The 25,799-nt window shown below is 40.1% G+C and overlaps 2 protein-coding genes across 4 annotated transcripts; one reads left to right on the plus strand and one right to left on the minus strand.

The window, feature by feature from the left end:
- The first annotated feature begins 321 nt into the window (after positions 1 to 321).
- LOC108900600 (gap junction alpha-3 protein-like) lies at positions 322 to 12,288 on the plus strand. Its single transcript, XM_018701754.2, has 5 exons — positions 322 to 996; positions 3,547 to 3,608; positions 4,026 to 4,114; positions 4,317 to 4,876; positions 6,219 to 12,288. Exons 3-5 carry the CDS (start codon positions 4,046 to 4,048, stop codon positions 7,063 to 7,065), a joined length of 1,476 nt encoding a protein of 491 aa, XP_018557270.1. The 5' UTR covers positions 322 to 996; positions 3,547 to 3,608; positions 4,026 to 4,045; the 3' UTR covers positions 7,066 to 12,288.
- A 3,281-nt stretch (positions 12,289 to 15,569) lies between these two features.
- hpxb (hemopexin b) lies at positions 15,570 to 20,798 on the minus strand. Of its 3 annotated transcripts, none has more exons than XM_018701741.2 (10): positions 20,652 to 20,798; positions 19,878 to 19,897; positions 19,564 to 19,653; positions 19,211 to 19,368; positions 18,942 to 19,095; positions 17,446 to 17,658; positions 17,222 to 17,314; positions 16,402 to 16,532; positions 16,149 to 16,296; positions 15,570 to 16,029 (listed from the first exon to the last, which is right to left on the minus strand). In XM_018701741.2, exons 1-10 carry the CDS (start codon positions 20,714 to 20,716, stop codon positions 15,803 to 15,805), a joined length of 1,299 nt encoding a protein of 432 aa, XP_018557257.1. In that variant the 5' UTR covers positions 20,717 to 20,798; the 3' UTR covers positions 15,570 to 15,802. The 3 variants fall into 3 exon arrangements, with proteins under 3 accessions (XP_018557257.1, XP_018557258.1, XP_018557259.1); XM_018701742.2 differs by having other exon boundaries at positions 19,564 to 19,650; positions 20,652 to 20,796; XM_018701743.2 differs by lacking the exon at positions 19,564 to 19,653.
- Positions 20,799 to 25,799: the final 5,001 nt, after the last annotated feature.

The raw sequence follows: 25,799 nt of genomic DNA on the forward strand, positions 1-25,799 counted from the left end.
GGGCCATGGCTTCCTCGCCCTGAGGGAGTCTCTGACACAATACAGTTACAGAAAAGTCTGATGTATAGGTGTCACTTTATAACAAGCAACTATGGTGTCATAGTTTTATATTTGGAGCTATGAGCCAACAATTGTTGAAGCCATGTTTCAGTAGTTTGTTGACTAAAACTTTGCCAGCCCATTTGTTCAGAAATAAAATCATGCAAGACACTGACATTTTTGTTATACTGATTATTTATGACTTAAATTTGTGAATTCCATTTTTCACTGCCATTTTTATTTTGTATTTTTCCCAATTTTGAAGCATCATCCATATTTCCAATACAACCCCACAACAAATATTTGGCTACTACTATCAGCTAGTTCTAGTACTAATGATACTAGGCCTACTGCTAGGCTACTACCTCTAGCCTACATGACTTTGAACTAAAGTAGCCTATATAAAATTACTTATATTATTGCTACTTTAACAGTAATAATAATAATAATTATTATTTTATCAATTAAAACAGACCTCAGTACTTTTTTGTTTTGTTTTAAACAGTTTAAATGTAGTTTGTTAGAAATGGGACTGAGTGGAGTCTCTGCCCACACTTACACGCACACGCACACAAACACGTACCTCCCCCCACCACCACCACCCCCCTCGTGCGCCCCATGCACGGGGGGGACACCAATGTGTGACAGTGGCGGATGGCCTTGGCCACGCGGGACGCAGCCGCTGCGCTTCGCCTTCGCGGGACAGGTTCACACGCGCCCTTTTTTAGACTAGACTAGCCTCGCGTCTTTTTTTTTTAAAACTCTCTCTCGCCGTAACTCTCTGTAATTCTCTCTCTGTGTGTCTCTCTCTCCCTCCCCCCTCCTCTCCCACTAATCTCACCGACTCCTCGCTCGGTCGCCTCGAGCCCACCCGTGGGAGTAAAAGACAGAAGAAGGAGGAAAGAAGTGAGAGAAGAAGCGCGCTGCCCGGAGGGAGACGTGTTTCAGAGGAGAGCGGTAAGCAGGTGGATGCTGGAGTGATGGTGTTAGTTGAAGTGGGAGGGAAGAGGAGGGATTATCATCCTTCCACCTGCTGGATTATCAGCACCTCTCATGCTGCATTCACTTCCCTGAGGGAAAGACGACAGACAGGAAGCCACAAATATTCCATGGAGTCTGTTAAAAACAAACAAACAAACAAACAAACAAAAAAACAACCAGCACGCATTAACGCAGTGTTAAGATTTATGCTCTATTTTTGACAAGGAATACTGTATTTTGAATATGTATACACCCTACTTTAAACCAGTGTTCCTAACGTACAGCTAATGTTTTGGCAGACGAAAGCAATGTTCATTATGCTAATAATATTCTGCTTGTTGTAACTCTGATGTTTGATTTGCTGTAGAACAAAGTAAAAGTGAAAACCAACTAAATTCACCACAAAGTTTTCATCATGATTAGTTTGAATTGTGAACTAATCACAAACTAATCTTAGCCACCAAGCTGTTGTAATGATTACTTATATATTCCCTGTCTGTTCTGGGGTGTTTCACTCACAATGTTTTCTTTGGACACAAAGCTCAGACATTATCGAGTCTTCACCAGGGTTTGCCTGCGTACATCTTTATACACATTTATACTACACTTTTATACACCATTTTCACAATGCTGTGTACTTTTGCACACCTATTTGCATCTCTGTTTAGATTTGTGCTATTTACACTCATTTATTCCCTTTTTTGTGCAATAACTAACCTTTGCACATTTTAAGCACAATTACACACCTTTTTGTATTTTGGTGCAACTTTATACATCCTATTACATACCTTTACACACCTCATATACCTTCAGACATTTTATATGCATTCCTGTGTATCCTTGTTCACTTGTGTCCCTGTCCTATCAGTCGTTAGCATCATCTCTTTAACACATGATGATTACATAGAGTAACCCAGCTATGTGAACTTACCTCGGCTAATCTAACTGATTTCTAATGTTTATGGATGTGTGTCAAACTAAATTCAGGTTACCTGATAAACTGGGCAATGAACAGAATCAAGTTTCATCTGAACATCACCGCCGTCTGGATATCTTAAAAAGTTTTCAGGGTGCAAATGGCAGGCCAAGAGTTAACTATTTGGGCTGTTTTAGCACAAAGACCTCTGATCCATCAAAAGCACACGCCAGCCAGGACAATGTCCATCTGGAAGCTTCTCTATTGTCTGTCGTGACAGATGGTATTTCATCACGTCAACACATCATGTATATGTACACATGCCACTGTTACGGTAGATTGGATAATCAGTAGGTGCTTAATTAGTCTCTCCATTTGTTAGCTGAGAATATGATTCTCTCTTTGAACAGCTGTAGGATTTTGGAAAAGTTACATAATGTGTGTAGATTCTACTTCAGCAGAGATGCTGTGACATCATTTAAGGAGGTGGATTTTGAATCTTTTACTGTAGTAAAGGGACAATGCAACAAAACACAACTTCATTACACCTCAGTGATATTTGCCATATGGACTTTGTCTGTAGTACTCTATGATGGATTTTATAATACCCTTATATTTTCTTGAATTTAAGCTTTGGTATCATTATTGTACTCTTAAAGGAAGTTAATATTTTTCTATAATCTGCATGCACTATTCTTTTCTACAATGTGTTATTAGACAGGTACCTGGTTTTAAGACTGATGATATATTCTCATGATAGCAAACCAGATTCAAGTCTTGGGTTTACAGTTCATATAGAAGTAAATTAAGTTTGGTGGCTTAGATATACATTAGCAATGTATGCTACTGTAACTTAGAGTGTGTACATATTTGTGTGTGTGTGTGTGTGTGTGTGTATCAGTCGATCCCAGGCAAACATTTGCCCTCCTCAGCATTCCTGGGATGTGATGAGTCCAGCATTCAACAGGAACAACCTGTTATCCACTCATTCACTTCCCACAGATGGCCAGCCATTGTCCACTAGCCAGCCAGCCCTGCATCACAGACACACACGCATACACACACAACGACACACAAATATGTCCACGTCTGTATGCAAATGTACATGTATAAAGTAAGAAACAGGCAAGCACATGCAATAAACTGGCAATTATGTTTTGCCAGTTTGGAAATGCAGTCAACTCATTGTTTTGGTTTTACAGTCGGCAGCTTGAATGTTTTGATTCACTCTCATCATTCTCATTTTCAGATGCAAAAGGGAGCAACCTCACTGTAAACAACCTGGCTAGCAACAAAAGTTAGCTATTGCACTGTGAACTTAGTGAATATTTTCCTCAGAAAGTGAATATTGGTCTTACTGTTTATCCATTCATCAGGTGGCCACAACCATGACTTCAAATAAATAGTATTGTTGCTGAATGTGTAAACAGTCTTTGCTAACAAGTTTGAAATATCATATCATTTAAAATGTGGTGGTATGTCAGTGCTGTGTTTACAGCAGCTGCTGCCACCTGAAAAAAAAAAAAAACAGTTAATTTGAATATAAATGAGAATTTTGTGTGATTTCTGACCTACAGAATTGACAAGAACATTTTGTCTCCCCTTCCCAGATATTGATTTTCTTCTGATCTCTGGTCGATGGATTTATCACTGACAATACAACAATATTTTAGTAAGTCTGCTTATTATGTTTTTTAATGGACATTTTTGTTGTCTGCTCTCACCTGTCAGTTCTAAACCTACAACACTGAGTCATTTAGATTTACAAGGCTGATAACACAACTGCCCTTAAATAGCTGTTTACGATTTACTCTGCTAATGAAGTTTATAACTTGAGACAGAGATAGAGATATCTCATTCCTCTGTGTCATGGCACTCAGTTATTGTCCAAAAACTGAAAACACATGAGCAAGTCACATACTTCAGCTATGTTATATGATCTTATAATTACTCCTAGTGCTCAAGATGTGTATTAATTCACTTCTGAAAGTAGTTCCAAATAAATGCACTATTGATGTTGTTATTATGTTGAGTGAAGTTTGCTCCCCTCCTCCTGTAACTCCTCACAGACTCTTGTTTCTCTCTCCAGGCTAGAAAATCGAGTGAAGCATGGGTGACTGGAGCTTTCTAGGGCGGCTGCTGGAGAATGCTCAAGAACACTCCACTGTGATTGGAAAGGTGATTAATGATTAACTTGATGAATATGAAATTTTAGCAGTTTTGGAAAACACTGTGTAGCTGCCATGCACAGATACAGTAGAAATAGAATTGCATGATTTAGTTCCCTCTTTGACTCTAAAATCTAGCACATTAGTATCTGACCTCAGTCTGGGCCGACAGCTGATTAATTCATCTGTTAATCCTTCCATCCTCCCCCCAGGTTTGGCTGACTGTCCTCTTCATCTTTCGCATCTTGGTGCTGGGCGCAGCAGCCGAAGAGGTCTGGGGAGACGAGCAGTCGGACTTCACCTGTAACACGCAACAGCCCGGTTGCGAGAACGTCTGCTATGACGAGGCCTTCCCCATCTCCCACATCCGCTTCTGGGTGCTGCAGATCATCTTTGTCTCAACGCCCACCCTCATCTACCTGGGCCATGTACTGCACATCGTCCGCATGGAGGAGAAGAGGAGGGAGAGGGAAGAGGAACTCAGAAAGGCCGGACGGCACCAGGAAGACCATGACCCCCTCTATCACAATGGAGTCGGTGATGGAAAAGGAGGAGGTGGGAAAAAGGAGAAGCCACCAATTCGTGATGAGCATGGGAAGATCCGGATCCGTGGGGCGTTACTGAGGACCTACATCTTCAACATCATCTTCAAGACTCTGTTTGAGGTGGGCTTCATCCTGGGACAGTACTTCCTCTATGGCTTCCACCTGAGGCCGCTCTATAAATGTGGCCGCTGGCCCTGCCCCAATACTGTGGACTGCTTCATCTCCAGGTTAGAGAGCAGGATTTTCTCAGAGGATCTGTCTGTTTTACTTGTTTCTTTGTGTCTTGATTTTCTTTCTATTTGTTTGTCTGTGTGTTTGTTCATTTGCAATGCAAGACCAAAGTTTCCACCTCATTGAAACCTCTTCAGGTTGCACATTATTTCTTTAAATTGACTATCGACTAAGCCTTGTACCCCACAATTACTGTTGCTACACCTGTCAAGCTGTCCACATATACAGTTTACATTGATAAAGGTGGCAAATTTACCACTGGAAAGTCTTGAAAAAAATAGGTCCTTGACTTTAGACAGAAATAGTCTTTGATTTTCAGTCATCTCGCTGGTTGAAATGACACCTGTTGCTCCAATTTCCAGCTGACCCTTTTAAAACAAGAACCCAGGAATCTCAAATATGCATTTGATAAGATTCCTTATTAGTCCTACAACGAGGGAATATACAACATGGCTACACACATGATCTTGTGTGAAAAGACTGAAAGAAAAGTTGCATGATATTGTGCTAAAACACTGAGGCCAAAGCTACATGCAAAAAGTCAGCATCATCACCAGCTGATGGTTGATGTGGAAGACATGGAAATACGAGGAAAAATGCAGGTTCAGACTGCTTTGTTCAAACATAATTGAGTGTGGCTGCTTAGCTAACATACTTTTTTGTGTCTTTAGTTTATTTCCACTTTTGATACAACAATAGGGCAGGCTTTTGGGTTGAGGACTAACGTGGTTGGGTTGCTGCAGGGTACATTTAGCCAAAACCAATAAAGAGCAGGACAGAATTATCTAATGTTACCCTAAACCCTGATGCATCCAGGACCAGCTTCCACACAGTGGTAAATACTACACAGTGATTGTGCTAGTTGTGAAAGGTGCTTTTTTTTTTTCTTTTTTTTTTTTACATAACTAAGTACAACTACTGTAGTAGTAGCTAAGATAGTTAAACAGTTGCAACTTACAGATAAACAGTGTTCTTTCTTTACACTTTGTTCTTGTGGTTTTGGAAAGGCTAAAATAGACCCATGAAACTGTTTTAGTGCCTAAAGCCCTACTTAAATTGCTTTAATGCATGGAGGAACCCAAAGCCTTGACAGGCTGCTGTGCCTTGTTGCCATCACTAAGCTATGACAACAGTCATTCTAACAACCTAAAAAGCATTATTCCAAAAGATACAAGAACATAAACATGATCACAAATTGAACAAAATTACAAATATGATCAATTGTTTGTTGTGTCATATTTTATGCATTATTACCTTTGTTATTCATTTTCTATTCTGTTAATTTTCAGTGGTTGTTATGTGTGAATTAGATCTATTTGTGTTTGTTTGTTATCCCAGGCCCACTGAAAAGACAATCTTCATTATCTTCATGCTGGCGGTTGCCTGTGTCTCTCTGGTCCTCAACCTGCTAGAGATCTACCACCTGGGCTGGAAGAAAGTCAAGCAGGGGGTCACCAACGAGTTTGTACCCGACACTGAGTCGCTGCTCGAGCCCGGAGACGCGGAGACCATTCCTGAGCAGAGCTCTCCGTCAGTGCTCAACTGTTTGCCGACATACACCAATGTGAGCGTGGTGGGGGTTGGAGCAGCTGAGAGAGAAGCCTACAGTCCATCAGAAGCCTCTCCAACAGTGATCTCTTTAAACCCTAACATGGCCACCGCCCCTGTGCCTGCTGAGCTCAAGATGGACGGCACAGCGTTCCACCCAGACGACTTCCTGTTGGAGTCCCTGCCCGCTTCCTTTTACAGCAATGGTGACAAAGTGAGCGTTGGAAGCCACAGGCAGCTGACTCCAATGGAGCAGAACTGGAGCAACATGGCACTGGAGCTCCACAATCTGAATGGAAAAAACTCCACCTCCTCCTACCCTCCTCCTCTTCCCTCTCCTCCCACCTCCTCCTCTCCTCTGGAAGAGATGACTCCACCAGCTTCACAAGAAGAGCAGCTCTCAATGTTCCCTACACTTCCTCGTAATACCCCTCTTTCCTCCCTCTCGCCAGAGGAGACAGCGGTGGATGAGGAAAACACCGCCGCACCTGGTATGGTCCCACATGACGACTTCACCGTGGTTACCAGGGCGGAGATGCACCAGCCTCCATCTGCCCCGGCGACAGACATCCGGAAGCCAAGTCGGGCCAGCAAGAGCAGCAGCGTCCGAGCTCGCCCTGATGACCTGGCAGTGTAGCTAAAACACACACACACACACACACTCACACACCTTACATATATGCTGTGTACACATAGAAACCCTACATATGCATTTTTTTCATCAGTGAAACCACACAAGCATGCCCTCCAGCAGCAGACTGACGCTGTGTAAGGCAGACCTTCACAAATAGACATGCAGCTGGAGGTGGCTGCTTATTTTAATCTTAGAATTTTGAACTAGAAATAAGGATAGAAAGAGTTTGGCCAGATTACACTGACGGCACCGTGCTGATGCCCTGTCTACATTTCAGTAACAATATGTCAAAGTCAGCTCAGCTTTTAAGACTTTACCTCATAGGGGCTTTGAAGAAATCCTGTAGTAAGTAATGTTTTATCATTTATTTTAAAGCATCATGCTTTAAAAAAGAAAAGAAAGAAAACTGAAGAAAAAAATGATTATAGCTGATTGAAGAGGCTGGCGCAGCACTGTTGCACGCTTACAGCATCATAATAAAAGACACAGAATAATATAGCTCAATGGATATGTGCAGGAGAGGAAAGAAGACGATTCAAAGAGCAGGTAAAATACATTTGAAAATAAAACTTATGATCAAAAACAAAAAAAAAAGATAGAAAAAAGAAAAAAAAACATAATAAGAATGATACATTTTGGCATTGTCAATGAGATGTTTTTTCTGCTGAGTCTTGAAGACATGTAACAGTGACACTTGCTTTAACTTAGAGACTTTTATATAGTGAAGTAGTTGGTTGAAAAAAAATAGAAAGGGAGGTTATTATGACTAAAGAATTTTGTAAAAGACACTTTAATAATTGTAAGATTATTTATAAATATGAGTCTTCAGGGTATTTCTTTTCTAGGTATCCCGTTATTCAGTTATTTTCAGTTTGCTCAGGCAAGCAATCAGTCACACCAGTAGATGAGTACAGTGGACAAAGCATAAAACATTTTAAAAGTGCCTTTATGTGGTTGTTGTATGAATAATGGTTATTTTATCCGGTGATTTTAACGCTTATGTTGAACACAACTCTGACAACACAGGCATCAACCATCTTGCAGGACAGACTCAGTCAGAGTTGACTCCAATCAGTTTGCAACTTTTTCTAAATTAGAAAATAATCAAACAGCAGATTCTGATGTGGTGATATAACAAACATCGTGTAAACACAAAAGCACAATGAAGCCGGATCTCAGACTAAAATGTACGCTAACCATATTTGGCCTGTGCTGTTTAAGTACTTGTTGACATAATAGGAAATACGTTTATTTACTCTTTCGCTGAGAGTGAGATTAGGAGCTCATTAGCACTCTCATATTTGTGTGTTAAGTGGAGTTACAAACAGGAGTCAGTTAGCTGAGCGTAGCATAAAGACTGGAAACAGGGAAACAGTATGATGTGTTTAAATAAAATCTACTAGAAATCTAATATCATTCATTCAGAAAATTTACATTAAAAATATGTTTTAAATACAGTTCATCATACCAATTGTAGATAAACTGCTGCAAATGTCAAACATAGTAGAAGTCAACAATTGAAGCAACCAAATTACAGATGCTGGTAGTCCTATTTTTAAGCTATGAACAGAGTGAAGGTAACACTTTCCTTCTGCTTCCAGTCTTTATGCTAAGCTAGGCTAATTGTCTGCTGGCTTTAGCTCCTTACTGACTCAAGAGAGGTATCAATCCTCTAGGTAAGTGTAGGGAAAATCAACATACTTCCCCCAAAACCCCCAACAATGTGAACCTTTCCTTTAAGAGATACAGTCAGCATTTTCTCTGCTTGAGGCTGAGGATCTCCAACATGGCAGCCATGTTGGAGAAGGTATGTTACAGTCCCGAAATTCCATTGTTATAATGTTTATTTGCTTGGCACAAAGCAAGAAATTAAGAGCCAGCATGGCTGCACACTCATTGTTCTGGCCATACTCTCATCTTTTAACCCCCTGACCCCTGACCTCTGACCCCACCAACGACCAGGTGGCTGCTCAGAGGTTAGAGAAGTTGGACACGGAAGGTGTACTGGGAATCATAAACATACACACTTACATACACACCCACAGTATAAATAGCCAGCACAGACATGAGGAAGGAAAGGTGATTGATGATGATGATGATGATGATGATGATGATGATGATTGGACTAACTAATAAGTTTGGGAGCATAGAGGCAGTGATACTATATTCTTTTACTTTCATCCTTCTTTTATTTCTTTGCTGGGAGACATCGGAGGAGAGGTTTGCACTTTTGTTTCTTTCTTTTTATTTTTCTTGTGATGTGATGATGAGCTGTGTGTCTGTTGAATCTGTCCGTGTGTTCTGCTCTCACCCAGCCTGTAATTTCAATGAAGAGAGGGATGCACCAGCGTTAGGACAGAGCAGATGACTAGAGGAAAGCAATAAAGCAGTCCCACCCTGAGACATAGTCCTTAGGCTTCACAGGCTGCATGTGTGTGTGTGTGTGTGTTGTGTGTGTGTGTGTGTGTGTGTGTTTAGAGACCTTAATTTGTTTCAGTGTTTACAAAATGACATCTCTGCAGTTACATCAGGGTAAACTATATAAAATTTATAAATATGTAAATATATAATGATTGATAGTATTGATAGACACCACGGGATATTATACAGAACTACTTATATTTAAAAAAAGTTGTTAGTTTCTGATCAAGCTGCAGTTTATTAAGACTTTCCCCAGAAAACCAAAAATCTAAAGTGCTTCAGCTTTTTCTGACATTGGCCCCACTGGTCACTTTATACAAAAATCCAATGTTAGAAAGGTTGATGCAAATAAAAATGAACATATGATAAAGGGCTAAACTACATTTCTTTACTGAGCAATTTGAATCTTTGCAGCTTGAAAAGAGCATAAAATTCAGTACACCTTCTTTCTGATGCTTGTGTTTGCAGTGTGTTACAGAACTGTCGAGTTCCCCTAGGTGTTCTGTATAGGAGGACTCTAAGTTAATTTTCCAGACTAGCTGTAGAATATACAGTAGCTTTTAGATTTTTTTTTTTTTTTGAAAAAAGAGAGCAATATGATCTAAAAAGTGATTTTATTTCTCTGTTAGTTCTTAACAGACATCCTACATAGGAATGTTCATTTTTCCTGTTCCTCTCATTAATTCCTGCCAAAAAGAAAAACAAAACATCAAAAATGGCTAATATAAATTCAGTAGTGTTGCCTTACAGCAACTTCCCAACAGCTTTGATTCATCAAGTCAAATTATTCATGTTGTATCCAACATTCAGGAATAAAAATATAGTCTAGTAGCAAGGAAGAGTGGTTTGGGGCAAACTGCTGTTTTGGGTTTGTGCATCTTTGTGTTTCTTTCCGGGCAGAATATTAGAGGATAATATTTAGCATACTTGAAAAATACTAGAAAAAGTGCTAGATTATATCACATGACTTACCATGCCTGAATTAGCATTTGAACACCATAACCAAAATAACCAAATGAATGTATGCAGAAATTTCGATAAAAACAGAATGTTGTTTTTGTCCACATGCTAGCTTTTTCTGGAGCTTTCTTGCACGGTCGACTTTGTTTTTGTAGTTTTAACTGCCTTGGGTAAGAAGTTTTACCATCAGGTGAATTACCCATGACTTTGTTACAGTATCATTATTACACTGTCACAATGTCATGGTTGATAACCATCTCCTAAATGAACACACTGGCTGTGCTGCATGAGATTTTTATTTTTTTGCAGCTGTCAAATCTTAGAGTGCCTTGATTACTTAAAACTAAATTTCAATGCTGGAAATGTTCATCCAAATACATTCATGGCAACTTTGAACATGTTCATAAATTTAAGTATCACACTTGATTAGCATTCAGACTTTTGGGTAGCAAATCCATGGCCTAAGTGAATAAAGCTAGCTTTTCAGTACCAAGGTTAACTTCTAAACTGCCACTGCTCATTGCATGTTGCAGTATATTTAGCACATGATCAAATTTGTTAATTATTGCCAAGAGTTTGAAAAGACCACTACCAGTCTCGTACCTATCCATTAAGAACAGACGGTCAGCCAGTATGTAGGATCCTGTAGCTTCATATAACAGACAGTTATGAGAGTAGTCTGGATCTTCTCAGCAAGAAAGTGATAGAGGTCTGTTACATTTGACCACTATGTGGTCTTACTGTTGCCTATGCTATGACTCCATGCCATTTGATTTGAGCAAGAACAAACAGATTGTGATTAAGGCTGTTTACAGTAAAGTAATTTTAGCTTGATTTGGAATCTGAATGGGTTGCCATGTAGAAGGCAAATGTATCTGCCCACAAATAACATGAATTCAGTGTCAGAGCCTTTGATGCTGAGATCAGTGGCCTCTCAAGGTGTATATTTAGAAATCTGAGTTTTAAAGTTAATGATTTTCAACCATGAATGCAACAACTTTACTTCTATAAACCAATATAAAACATGAGGTGACAAATGAGAAGCAAGATGCAGTGAAAGGTATATCAGTTTGAGCACATTAGCTACATTTTAGGTAAGAACAACTAATTTTGTTAAGGATAGGGTGAAGTAGAGACTGAAAATATGCTGTTTGCTGACTGTGTCAAATGTTTACATGTCTCTGATCAAACTGTGCCAATAAACAACTTCAGCAAACCATGGCAGCTGAAGCACTTAGTCTATTTTTAGAAGTTATTAGCTGTGAAGTATGATTTAACCAAAGATATTTACCAAACCAAAGAGGTTTGTGCCAAAGAGATCACAACGCCTGATGGGTTTTTAAAGAGCTTTGCTTGGGAACCTCACCCCTGACCTTAACAATCATAGCTCCAACCACAAGATCAGTTTTACAACCCTTTAATGAATCTGGGAAAAGAGAATTCTACCAAAAAGACATGTCGAACTTTGTCTCTAAAAATAGTTGAAACAAAGTTTATTTTACTTATTTTTAATGCTGAAATGTTTTTTTCATAACCTTGTTGTTCCAAGCTGTTCTTAGTACCTTTAATATGTAGATAAAGATTTGCACAGTTAGATAGCTAGACCGCTGTTATGAGGTTATGAGGATATAAATAGAAAAGGAAAATAACAAACAGTGTCCTAGGAGGAGGGATACTGGGGATATTAACATATTTTTGTTTATTTATGGTAATAATACAATCAAAATTAGACTGGGAATGGACAAGAAATGAATCTAAAGTGATTGTTCTTTTTCTGTTCTGGATATGGATTGGGAGAATTTTGGCTACTCCAGCTTTCACACCATGCCTTGGATCAAAAATCCCAACAATGGAGAACAGAAGTTGTGTGATGGGATTTTACATGGCGGCCCTACAAGCAGGGACACTGACTCCCACGTGTTAGAAATGAAGAACAACCTCCTGCTATTACTCCCACTGTAAAATGACTGTCTTTGAAGAGAAGTGCCTTGTGTCTGAACCTTATGTTAAAGAACATGTTGATGTAAATGTTAATTTACCTCAGATGTTTACAGAACTGTTACTGAATAAACTTTTTGTACCATATTTGTTTTCTGTCATAGTTAACATTTTTCTTTTTCATGGGATGGATTAAACAGTGTATTTGTCTGCTCTAATGCGAGCCATTATACACACACATATAATACTTGGGCAAACTGGCTCTACCAGAACAATGCCGCACCTTTATTTCCATGTTCTGTAAATGGGTCATTAGCTGATGAGGACACTGACTTTTAACCATAAAAAGAGTTAGCATCATTTTATAGTCATCAATATATCAGTATATATATTCTCATTTTTATACAAGTCAGTTCGGAACACAGAAAGAGTTTCAACTAACTCATGCAGTCTTGGTTAATGTTAAAAGTTCTTCAGCGGTCATCAGTGGGCGATGAGAAGCTGCTTTTGTCCACTTGAAAACAAGGACACATGGTTTCAAAAATGACTAAGATTGTTGTCTGGTAGTTGGATAAACATGTAGAATAGGGTCTAAATGTGCCAGTTTATTTAACATTAGTTCCACCTTGGCTCAAGATACTGAAAACAAGCTGGATTCCAATTAAACTTGCTGTATATTTTCATTGTCTGCAGAATATGAATGTTTTGCTGAACCTGTAACTTTCCTCTAGTCCCACTATCAAACCAAACTTTTCAACACAAGAGAAATCTAAATCTAACACTCAGACTGTAGTTAACAGATCTATGCTCCCAAGAGGATAAATCTTCTCTATTGTGGACACTCCATAGTATTTTTTTCTGGTACTTACTTTAGGCTAGTGTCAATTTAGCACAACTTTATATGAAGAAAAAGTATATTTGATCCCGCAAGGACACAGTGCTACTGCACTATTGAATTATACTGGAACTGTTTCAAGAGCAGGTGACTACATTTAACAAACCTTTACAAAGCATTACCTAAAGATACCAGTAAAATAAGTCTCTGTTGGAAAAATGAAATTAAAAATTGGGGAATAAACAAGTAAAAATCTCAGTATATATTCTCTTTTGTCCATGCTGGACTCAATATTTAGAAGAAATTAAATCTCCAACACTCTTACTTACAATACTTTTTATACAAGAAAATACAATGAAATGAAAGAAATGAAAGATAGCGAATTCATTATTTTAGAATGATCACAGGTCCACTTATTAATAGTATTTGATCGTGGGTAAGTCTTTGTGTGTGTGTGTGTGTGTGTGTGTGTGTGTGTGGTGACAACAGTCCATACTGTCTGCCATGCATGTGTGTACGTGCATTGGCGTTTCTATGTCCACATGCATGTGTGTTCGGGGGTGTGTGTGTATGTGTATGCGCGCGTGTGTGTCCTCATGGCCTCGCCCATTAAGCTGTGCTGAGGCCAGCACTTCCTTTATGCTTGCTGAAAGTCCCAGGGATTTTGGCTGAACAAAAACCTCTCCAGGGAGTGAAAAGGCCTTGAATGCCGGCTAATGCCGTCCCGACCTCTCGACTCTTGCAGGCTGCTGCGTACGTGTCTATATGGTCCAATATGAGCATGGACAGTCTGTGAAAGTACTGTATATTGTAATAATGAGACAGATCAGGCATTTCGGCCGTATAATGTTTTAGTTTTGAAGGGTGGAGATGCAAAGCTCTCCTTTTCTGTTGCAGAGAATGAACTTAACTTACATTTAAATTTAAAATTAGATGACTTCAAAAATTCTGACAGAATACAAAGACCCAGCACACTGTCTGACAGAGAAGTAGCCATCAGTTAAGCAATATACCATATATCTTGATTGGTTTAAGTAACAAGCTACCAGTAACAGTCCCATTCATCAAATGCAAACATGGAGGGGTTTGACTATATTTTGTGTGTGATATCACAAAATGTCTTCTGTTTTTATTGGCTGTGATTTTGTTGTGTCCCCCTCACAGTTGAAATGACTGCATGACAGTTTTATCTGGCCTCTTTCTTCCAGGAAATAAAGTTTACTGAGCTTGCAAATACACCTGCATATTACATCATAGCATGCAGAGCCAAAATATGATTGGTCTGATTTACTATCATGGGATACATTCTTCTCAGGGGTCAGGGGGCATGTGATGAAATTATTATTTTTTTTAAAGAAATTACAGATAAGCAAAAAAGCGCATTACTTGCATGTGTAAATCTATCTATCTATCATATAAGTGTTGTTTACTTGACTGTCAGTTGTCTTGCTGCTTTGTAATACTATCACCCTGTCCCTCTGGATTTGTGCTGTCCACAGACTCTCTAAGTGGTGGGGGTGAAAGTGAATCCATGTGCAGGGCTGGGGTAAGAGGCCACTTTTTTAACCCTAAATTTCACACTAAAGCAGCACTTAAGCTAACCAGAGGAGCATATGGGCTGACCACACAGACATCTGTGCTTACAAAAGAGCCATTTAGACCACTTATGTGTCCCCTTGGTGTGACATCAGGGGACGTGTCCCATTAGGGCGCAGACATCCTGGTTAAAAACAGGTGCTTTGTCTGCGGGATCTGTTTGACAGACCTACACCGTGATGAGTGAAAACGCCAAACATTTGAGAAAGATTTGGGGAAAAGAGCTCAATAGCGAGAGGGGTGTGGGTGATGCCTGGATGAACTCAACTGTGTGGAACAGAGTCAGGCCCATGATTTATCTCAGAGTCAGTGCAGCCAGTTCAAGGCAGGCTCCTCCTCATCATACATTAATGCAAAATCCAGACTGGAAGTCACTGTTTGTGATCATGTCTTATTTCATGTCATATTTCTCCTGAGTTTTTTCCCCATTTAACTCTGTCTCTTTGACAGTCTGTAAATATGTATATAAATAAGTATCATGTGTCTTAGGCAAAAAGGGTTGTTTCTTCTGATAATGGCAATGTATAAACACTCAGTTAATGTCTGTGTTCAGACCTTGTAAAAACAGACAGTTTTAATTAACAGTGAATGTAATTCCTCATTTCTAGTGTCACACATTCATTTGAACAGTAGGTCCTCTAGTGGCCAAACTCAGATATTACTTGATAAGTTTCCCTTGGATTTTGTTCCTCAGGACTGTTTTTGATATAGTGAGGATATCATAACTGTTGTCATAATAACCACGCAGATTGACAGATTTTCTTTTTCTAAATTTTATTCACCAAACAAGTCAGACTTCTCTCTGCATGGGAAGAGTATATTTTTCAAATCTTACATATTAAGTTCTTTACTCTCCATTTTAGAAGTGAGATGATGTTGATTCCATTCTCCCAGTGTGTTTGTACAGGTAGATGTCATTAAACACAGCAAACACTATTATATTGCATTGTTTGGAGGGGCCCAGATAAGCAGGTACTGTGAAATATTCTCCTATTCCCGACATCCCATTATCTCTGGGGTGATAGGCCTAGGCACAGGGGCAATTTTGGCCATAGCCAACAATGCAGGGCTGTCATAGTGGTAAAAAGTTGAACCCTTGAAAACTTTAACTCCATGTAGGTCACATGTACCAGCATCAATGCCGGACAAGAGCAAGGGCAGATCCCTGGTCACCACCCTGGGTGTGGCACTAAGGTCAACGTCGCGCATCTGTGATCCTGTTGAAAGAAAGTGTTTCTCTCTTTTTTCGAGCTTGCCATATTTCAAGAATTTTGCCAGTATTCCAAACAAGTTCAGTCCAGATGTTCACAAGAAAATAAGACATAGATAACGTTACCTTGTATTATATGAACTGTGTGTTCATTGGGACACAGAAAAGCAGCGTCCACATGTCCCTCAATGCCGAGTTCCTCCTTCAGGGTCTTAGGGTAGCCTTCAATCAGGGTGTAGTGAGCAGCTGATTTATAGATGTAAACCTGATCATCCTGCAGGTGTTTGGCAGAACAAGAGGGACTTTGAATTTGATGTCAAACAACTTCACATTTCTAGAGACAGCATGAAGAATTCTGACTGGCTACTTCAAGGTCTACCTTAATCAAGTAGATTTTGTCGCCGTAGAAGAAGACAGCATCCACCCCGTTGGTCACCTCTTTCCATGCCCTGGTGATTAAGAAGGCGTGAAGGCCGTCACGACGTGTGTCCAGACGCATGTAGACAGGACCTGAGCCGATTGAAGTGTACTTTTGGTCAAAGCTTTACAGCAAACTCAAAAATATCAATAATAATAATCCAAGGGGGAATAATAAAAAGGAATAGCTTGATATTTTGGTTAATGTCACTCTAATGTCTGTGCAGGAACTATGGGGCTAAAGACAGGAATTGATCAGCTTAGCATAAAACTGTAAGCAGGGGGAAACAGTTGTTCAGTAGCCTATATTAACTACTTCTTCTGCGTTATACATTTGGAGCAGTTTGTGATTTATATGAAGCAACAGCCAGCAGGTGATTAGCTTAGCTTAGAATGAAGACTGGAAACAGGGTGAAGCAGCTAGCCTAGCTAAAGTTTAAAATCACACCTACCAGCACCTCTGAAAGCTCAGTAATTAACATGTTATATCATGTTTGTTTAATCTGTACACAAAACGTAAATGAAAGTTGTGGTTTTACAGACCTACATAACTATGTTTAGGTACTTTTGAACTTTGGTAAGAGCTAGCTGTTCCCCCTGCTTGCAGTCTTTATGCTAAGCTAAGATACTCAGCTGCTGGCTGTAGCATCCTACTTAACAGACAACATTGGTATCTTCTCATTTAACTCTCACAAAAAACAAATGAACATATTCTTCCCAAGATGTTGAACTATTTTACCAGGATTATTATCAAAACTACTATTTATGCGTTATGACTTTACCTGTAAACAAATATTGTTTGCCTGCATCATCAGTGGTGATGGCATCTAATTTGATATCCTTGCATGCTGGGATTGTATAATTTCCTCCATGACCTGCAGTGAGATACAGAAGATAACACATTAATCTGAAAGTAAATACTCTGATCAAAATGTATCTGTGTTTGTTCCTTGTACAAGATGGTAAGATATGAACCAAACGTCGCTCTCAATTTTCTTGAACTCACCAAAGCCTGGGCACTTCATGAAGTAATTGCGGGCGTCTTTTGGGTAGTTGCCGGACACATCTCCGGTCACAGGGTGGAACCTGGTGAAGTTGTGTCCATGGAAGCAGTAGTAGTGCTCCTGCCAGCGTAAAGCAGAGGTGCAGGCAGGCAGGTGGGGCCAGTTCTTGGTCTTCACTGTCTTTGTGGCAATATCAAAAATATGCACATCATGTCCTGTGGGGAGAGATAATCAGTTAAGACTAACAGGCTTAACTGTTTGTTGCAGTGGGTACAAACACGAAGGACAAAAGTCTGCAAACAGAATTTGACCTTTGTTTAAGATAGGGATATTAATGATTATCCGTCAGTCGGTTAATTTCGGACTTTAACATTTCATTTCCCTATCATTTCTCTGAAGCTCACGTGCTGTGTTATGAACTTTTACACCAGCAGGGGGAGTACGTCACAGAAACCACTAACTTAGCAGAGGAAGAAGAGGTCAAAGGTCAGGAAAACAGAAGTGCGCCGCAAGATGAAGCCGGTAAAACATAGTGCAGCGCGAGTTTTTTATTTTTTTTTAATTTTTTTTTTTTTTTACTGTAGAAGAGAATAATATTACTACACCGTTCTCAAATACAGCTCTCGTACATCGTCAGTGTTGTTCACCACTTGAAAAGTCGACACCCGACGGTTTCAGCACGAAGACAACTTTTTATGTCGTCCTCCCAACAAACTCTTCCACCTGTGTTAGCTAGACATGTTGCCGATAAACGCGGTGGAAGGTGAGGGATTTCGTGAGCTACTGAACTACACTGAACCAGGCTGTCGCAGTTAGCAGGAACAGTTAGCAGCCGCGTTGACGAGCGGGACGGGGGAAGGAGGACGGACTCAGGACGCAGCTACTTTCAGCCCACAAGGTTCAAGGTTTGGACATGAATTATATTTTCATTTTCCTTTTACCCTTTGCACTAATGCAGAGCACTTGATATTTATAAAAAAATATTTAGCTTGTAAATATGGTCTCTGCGTTTAAAGGTATTATTATTTGTACCGTGTTCAGCAATGGCAATTATAGCTGCGCCATTTGCTGAATAAGGACAGACGGACAGGAGCGGCTTTTTCAAGCAAGAAAAAGTTTTAAATGCTTAAAAAATTACAAACAAAATTATTTATAATTATTTTGTTTATGTGTCGTGACATGAATGTCACATTACTAACGTGTCATTAATATATATTATAATATATTACAATGTATATATATATATATATATATATATATTTTAATGAAACCTAAACTGAGAAAAAGATGTGCGTCATATATCCTATTACATGTTTTTTTTTAATTTGCACCCCTAGTTAAAGCTGCTTTTAAACTTGACAAAAATTGCAGCTAATTTCCTCCACTAGGGGGCAGCATTATTGTAATCACACTGAGATAATCCCATTTTTCTTTGCCAAAGGAAAGTTATGGTATTGACTTTGTAAGAGGAATATTTTAGCACTAAATGCCAACATACCCTTGAAGAACAAAACTGAGTCTGTCATGCACTCTCCACCGGGACACTCCACAGCAGCATCCAAGTGAGTGGGGATTCCTGGGAAGTCTTCCTGGATCTCTTTTGGATACCCATCCTCCAGAGTGTGGTTATAATAACAAAAAACCTTGTCATCCTGGAAATTGTACAAGATACACCTGAAATCACTGACAGACACTGCACTTGAGTCTTGATCAGATTTTTTTTTTTTACAGAATAATATCATAAATGAAACTGTCTGAGGATCATACCAAGAAGAAATAGATGTGATCATGGTCATCTGGGTTGTCTTTGTTGTGCATGCGGAAGGCAGCGTCAACATGGCCGATGTGATGGATGTCATCCAGCTCCTTGAAGGACTCATTGGAGAGCTGAGCTGAACCATGGAAACCCCTCCACAGGTGAGCACCTGAGAAAATATCAGAGTGGTTTCTTAACACCGTGTTAAATATATATTTAGTTTGGAAAAATATAGAAAATGAGACATAAATAATCTGATGTTAAATTAAAGTTGTAGTTGTGTCATTTTAATAAGGCTTAGTTCAAAATGTAAAGAAAACAGAGTAAGTGAGGGAATTACAAAGCCTGATTCAGAGATACTCACCTTTGAAGAAGAAAGTGATTCCCTTCTCATCAGGAGTGATGGCATCAAACTCAATACCTCCACACCGGTCTGGTAGACCAGCATGGGCTTCTCCATTTTTAAAACAAAGTTAGAAATTTAGATGTAACTCAAATTACCCCTAATGTAAACAATGGTAAATACAGAAAATGTGTATCATTTGACATTAGATTAAACTGGTTATTTCTATGAGATTGCCTCTGTGATTGATGCTTAGCCAGAATATATTGGACAAATGATGGACACACAAGTGAGAGGGTAGGGTTATTACTTTAATATGTTTATTAAACACCCACCATCTGCTGCTTGTTGATGCCTGTGGATGAAAAAAGATCCTTTATTTTTCTGCAAACAGACTCAGCATAGCACCACATTACATTTCATTTCCAAAAACCCTTTAGTCATGATAATGGGAGGTCAATCAGCGATAGAACACGGAGGAAATACAATGATTCAGCACTCTTCTGTTTGTTCAACTGATGCAACTGGTAAACTTTGTGAACTAGCAAACAGAGTTATGAAATGACTGGACTGTGACTTGTGCATTTCCACTGCACTGGTAAGTGCAGCTGAAAGGTTAGGGCGCGTACCTGAGCAGGCAGACCCCTGCTCCACTCCTGATCCGGTCAGACCCTTGCTGCATGTCATTCCCCTACTCTCTCTCCCCGTTTCCTGTCTCTCTCTACTGTCCTATCTATTAAAGGCTAAAAAGCCTGAAAACAATTATTTAAACTGATAAAAGTAAATACAGTAAGTAAAGATAAGAGTCTAATAGAGTCAAATAGGAGCTCATGAACGATAACATTTACAAAGTTATTGTATTGGTTTGTATTATTTTTAAGATTTAAGATATTCTTTTCTACCCACTGTATTTATGGATATATGCTCATATATTGTTCATGTTGGAATGTGCACACAGACAACTCTTATTTTACTCATACATGAATCATAATGCACATGATATTATCAGTAAAGGATCTTGGGACCAGCACATTAGGACTAAGCCCCCTGATCTGAATGACTTTTTGAGTGCTAATTCATACAAGTAAGAAGAGTTGAGTAATACTCACACAGGTACCCCATTAGCGAGGGCAAGTGCTAAGCACAGAAACAGAGTTTTGGTGAACAGGTCCATGCTGCGCGGTCCCGGTGAGGTCCTCTGATGTGGAGTCTCACTGTGGAGCAGAGCTGTGAAGTGTAGCTATGCAAGAGCTGAACCTGCACTTTTATACTGAAATGTGTGTGTGTGGGTGGACATGCTAGGAACTTCTGTGTGTCTGTGTACATAGATGGGGTAATGGAATTTTTGTTGTTGCAAAATGAGGCTTTTTATATCATCATTTAGAAGCCTGCATTACAACTTACTAATTTAATAATGTCTTTATTTATTGCTTTCAAGCACAATATATATATTTAATAAAGCTGTAATGCATGAGAAAATTTGCTTGAAGAGGCGATAAAAAGGTGAACCTTAGCTTTACCTCTATTGTGGATTTCAAATAAAATGATTGATCTGTTTGGTTAACATTTGACCAACTTGACTGTTTAATAATTGAGCTCCATTTGTTCCCTTCTTGTGACAGACTTCCCTGGAAATACAGACATTTTTTGACAAATGGGCACAGTACTCAAAATCTACATCAGCCCTCGAGGTTGTGTGGTAATGCATGGTTAGGCAATTACACTAGTAACAACAAAATCATCCAAAATTAGATTTAAATCACAGTTTAATTATTTTACGCAGAGAAATAGCAGTACAAAAAAAGCTTAAGCTAACGAAACTCTTTGATCTTTGAGTTCTCAAATTTGTCTTGATTATTGATTAACTAAATCTTTTGCAATATGAGCATGATTCTCTAAATTTCAAAATATCAGTCACCATGATTTAGATAAATTCAAAAACATTAGAAACACTCAAGGTCAGTTTAAATGCAAGCATGCAATAGTATTGATATCTGCTACTTGTATCTTTTCTGTGCTCTATAGATTTAATGAAAATAATTTGTGCTGATCCTCTACACTTACTTTGCATTTATTGATGATCATAATGAAAAAATCATAATGCATTATCACCATTTTGAAATCTCATCAAATGTCATCTTATCAAATGATAACACAAAAGAGGTAGACGCTGTAAATTTCACTCAAAGAAACTAATTTCATAAATTTCCAAGGATATTGCCTGCTATTACAAATATAACCCTCTCAATTTATCACAGCAATGAGTCTGAACTCTATCCATATTTGTTTTTCTTTGTCTTTACCATCCTCTGTAGTTTACTTGTAGCGGTAGATCTTGATGCAGTGATTCATACTGTCGGACACGACCATGTGGCCATCAGGCAGCAGTGCCAGGCCCCTTGGGCTACTCAGGTTATCGGTCACCAGAGGCCAGCCAACACCCTTGGATGGGTAGAAAAGAACACGGTGATGCTGCTTGCCCCAGTCAGCCACCAGGACATCCCCATCGCTGTCAATACAGAGACCCCAGGGACAGGTTAGGACAGGCCCCAAGCCTGAGCACACCCCTAGGATTCGAATAGTGCTCCAGCCGGGCTCCAGGACTCTAATGCATGGGACACGTCCAGTCTCATTGCCTCGTTCTGATACTGCCATGAGCCCAGAGGTGAGACAGGCTGCCACTAGGTAGGGTCTGTGGTACCCGCTCACCACGGTGCGCTCCAACCTGGCCCCAGTTTTGGGGTCCAGTTTTAGGGCAGTTAAAGTGCCACGCTTTATGTCAGCAACCAAGAACTCATCTTGACGAGTAACAGTCACCCCTCTAGGAGCATCCAGTTCTTCATTGGTGGAACCAATCAGTGTGCCTCCAAATGTTTGCAGGAGGCGTCCGTGACGGCTGAACACCAACACAGCACGTTCAGCAGCACAGGTCAGGGCAATGAGGCCTTTTGAGTTCACAGCCACATCAAAGTAGTTGCAGATACGGGAAGATCTTTCTGACCCTGAGGGAGACACCTGCTGTACAACATTCTTTTGGAGATCAGTCACTTGAACACGGGCGTTTCCACAATCCACCACAAATAGCTGGCCTTTGACAGTTGCGTGGATGCCGCTGGGCAGGTTGAAATCGGTGCGGCCTGATCCTTGTTTTCCAAACTGTTTGATCAGATAAGCTGAGTCCAGTACAGTTGAACCACCCTCTTCCTCCAGTTCCCTCAAAGCAGGCACAACTTTCTCTTTGTCTTTGTTGTATGGCTGCAATTCCTTAACTTGATGCAATTTGTCACCTTCAATAGCTGACATGGACAGAGATCTGCTGACACGATTTAAACCTGAACCTTGGGTAACACGGGTCTGGGATCTTGACTGTCGTTCATCAGAGCTTATGGTGTTCCTGTCAGACTCTGTGTTGTTTCCTTGGCTTTGTTCAAGAATTTCAGAGGCAAGTCGCATTCTGTTCACCTTCCTGATTCCTCTGCGCTCACTCTTCTCACAATTAATTAAAGGCCGTTGTTTACCAGAGAGATCAGCAGTGGACACTGAGCGGCAGTGCTCTTGCTTGAGGGATCCATTGACAGGAGTATTCACAGTATAGGTGTAACAGGAATCCTCACTGTCCACTGGTGATGGAGGACTTCCACTACCCATTGCTAACTCATTTGAGTTCTTTTTCTTGGATAGGGCTTGTTGAGAAAGAGGACGATGTCCTGTGGAAAGATCAACAAGACTGTATGTGGAGAGTGAACCTTTGCGCCTGGTCTTTGGAGATATTGCCATATCACAGTTTTTTTCATCAGTTTCTTCAGGAGGGCAGGATGGTTCTTCACATGAGACCAACACAAGGGCCTTTTGCTTTCTCTTACCCTTCAGTGTGGAGCGCCTCTGTGTTCCATTTTGTCTGCTGTCAGATTCATCACCTTCAGATTCTCCTTGACTGGAGACTGGTGGGATGGCAAGAAAAAGGTCTTGTCCCTGTGTGTCTGAACACAGAGACTCCACTTCTTCATCTTGTGAAGACTCAGATACACCACGGTGTCTTAGAATGGGGGACTTTATGGTGGGTGAGTTGAGCTCATCCTCATTCTCTGTAGAGCTTGATAGGCGTAGTTTCCGGACAACGCGCATGTTCCCACTGTTTTTCTTATTGGTTTCATCTGGACTCCTTTGTCCAGCTCTGTTTGGTTGTGGTTCTTTTCGAATTTCAAGAGGGGTAATGTTTAAAAAAGTTGTATCCCCTGAGTGGAGAGCACACTTCTGTCCTTGGACACCACAGACACCTATGGGGTAGGTCATACCTTGCTCATGGACATCAACTTCCCCTAAGCTTAATGTCTTTGACTCAGGGCTGGGTAAGAAACTGACTCTTTTCAGTGTTAGAGAGATTTCCCAAGGTTGGGTGACCTCTGCCACCCCTCTCTGAAGTTGATTTTTGTTGGATCCCCCAGTAGTACTGCCCCATCTTTGGATCTGCTCCTTCAGTTGTCCCATTTTTCTAAGTTGCTGGTCAACAAGTGACTGCACAACCCGCACTGCTGCAGCATTCTCCCTTTTCACCTGACTAAGGTGTCGCTGGGCCTCTCTGTGGTCCTGCTCTATCTTCTCAAGGAGGCGCCGTTCCTCTCTCTGAGCTGCAATCACTGCATTGTCCAACTCACGGTTCACCTCCTCCACCTCGGCCTGTTGTCGCTCCCTGAGGCTCTGCAGTTCTCGTTCTCCTTGCTCGAGATTGGAAACAGCCTGAGTCACCCAGGGAGGTGGTGAAGTAAGAGATATGGGTGTAAAGACAGACTGCCGAGGGGTGAAAGATAGGGGAGGTGGAGAGGTCAAATCTCTCTGTTTTGGAGTGGAGTGTGTCAGCAGAGCTGAGAACCCAGGGAGGGCTCTTCTTTCTGAATGAGACCGCATCAACATTGTGGATGGTAGATTTGAACAGTGAAATGGGGTTTCACCACTTTTTGAGTTTGTGTCTGTAAAGTCAGAGAAAATGCAAAAGAAACACATTACCATCAAATCCCTGTTACTACAGTACAAAAGATCTGACATATGAAGAAAATGGCACAGACTCTTACAACAAAGCATTTAAAGGTATTAAAATATGTATTTAGATGTTTGTTAACAACTCTACAAGAGTTTCAATTCGAAACAAAGTGTCAGCTTTGGAAAAAAACGGGTACTGTCCTACATCTACAAAAGATTGCATGCGACAGGAAAATCTTGTTCCAGAGCCCAAGTCTGCACCATAATAGTTATCCTGTAATGTTTTGTAAACTAACTCTTTGATAACTCAAGAAATGTATTTGACCTACCTATTTTCTCAGGTGTGTCATATAAACCTAGTGAAGACTTGTGTACATTTCTGCTGCTGTTTTAAAACTGGGACACCGGTTCCCTTTCATTGCAACTTTATCTATCCCACACAATATTCAGTTTCTCATGAGACTCTAAAGTGCTCTCAGATAACCACTGTCCTGTTTCCCTGAGGTCAATCTTGTATTCAGACTGCTGAAATGTGCTGCTGTTGGCAGCCACTGATCACCATGACAATAAATGTCCTAAATTGGATGTTAATCAGCAGGTTTCTACAGTATCTCTAATGGACACCTCTATTTAGCAAACATTTGCTTAATACTTAAATTACCAGAGTAATACTGTACTTTTTCATCTAAATAATTTTAATCCATCAGTATTTTTAGCTATTTATGACATTATATGGTAACTGAGTGACGAGTTGAGGCTGAGGGGATTATGAGTCTTTGCTTGCCAAGTCACTTATATATATCACTCATCATGAAACCTCAACAGTCTCACATAGTTGCTTCCAAATGCACCACAGACCCCCATTGTCACTTTTGGTGGAAATAGCAGCGTTTATCTGCTCAAGGCATTGAAACTGAGCTCTGTCTTTCATCACCGGCAGGTATGTGAGAGACTGCCAGCAAAGAAGTCACTTTTTTTAAAAATTCAATCTTAAAATGGATCATATTCTGAGTTAGTAATTGGGGGTGCCAGTGTGTATACTGTATGTTACTGTATGGTGTAGACCTACTTTGAGAGCCTTTTACCCCCCCGGAGCAAAACAACAAGGCTTTTGCAAGGATAAAAGGGTGAGGTGTCAGTTTACCTCTGCATGTTCACAATAAAGTCCCTCTGGAAACATGTGACCTCAGATTGTCAATGGATAAAATCTGTTTCCCATGTTTTAAATAGATGTTAAAGATGTCATCTGTGGGTGACATTTACACATTCTTTAAAAAGAA

This window comes from Lates calcarifer, linkage group LG7_2 (assembly GCF_001640805.2).
Source record: "Lates calcarifer isolate ASB-BC8 linkage group LG7_2, TLL_Latcal_v3, whole genome shotgun sequence".
In the NCBI taxonomy this organism is placed as follows: domain Eukaryota; kingdom Metazoa; phylum Chordata; class Actinopteri; family Centropomidae; genus Lates; species Lates calcarifer.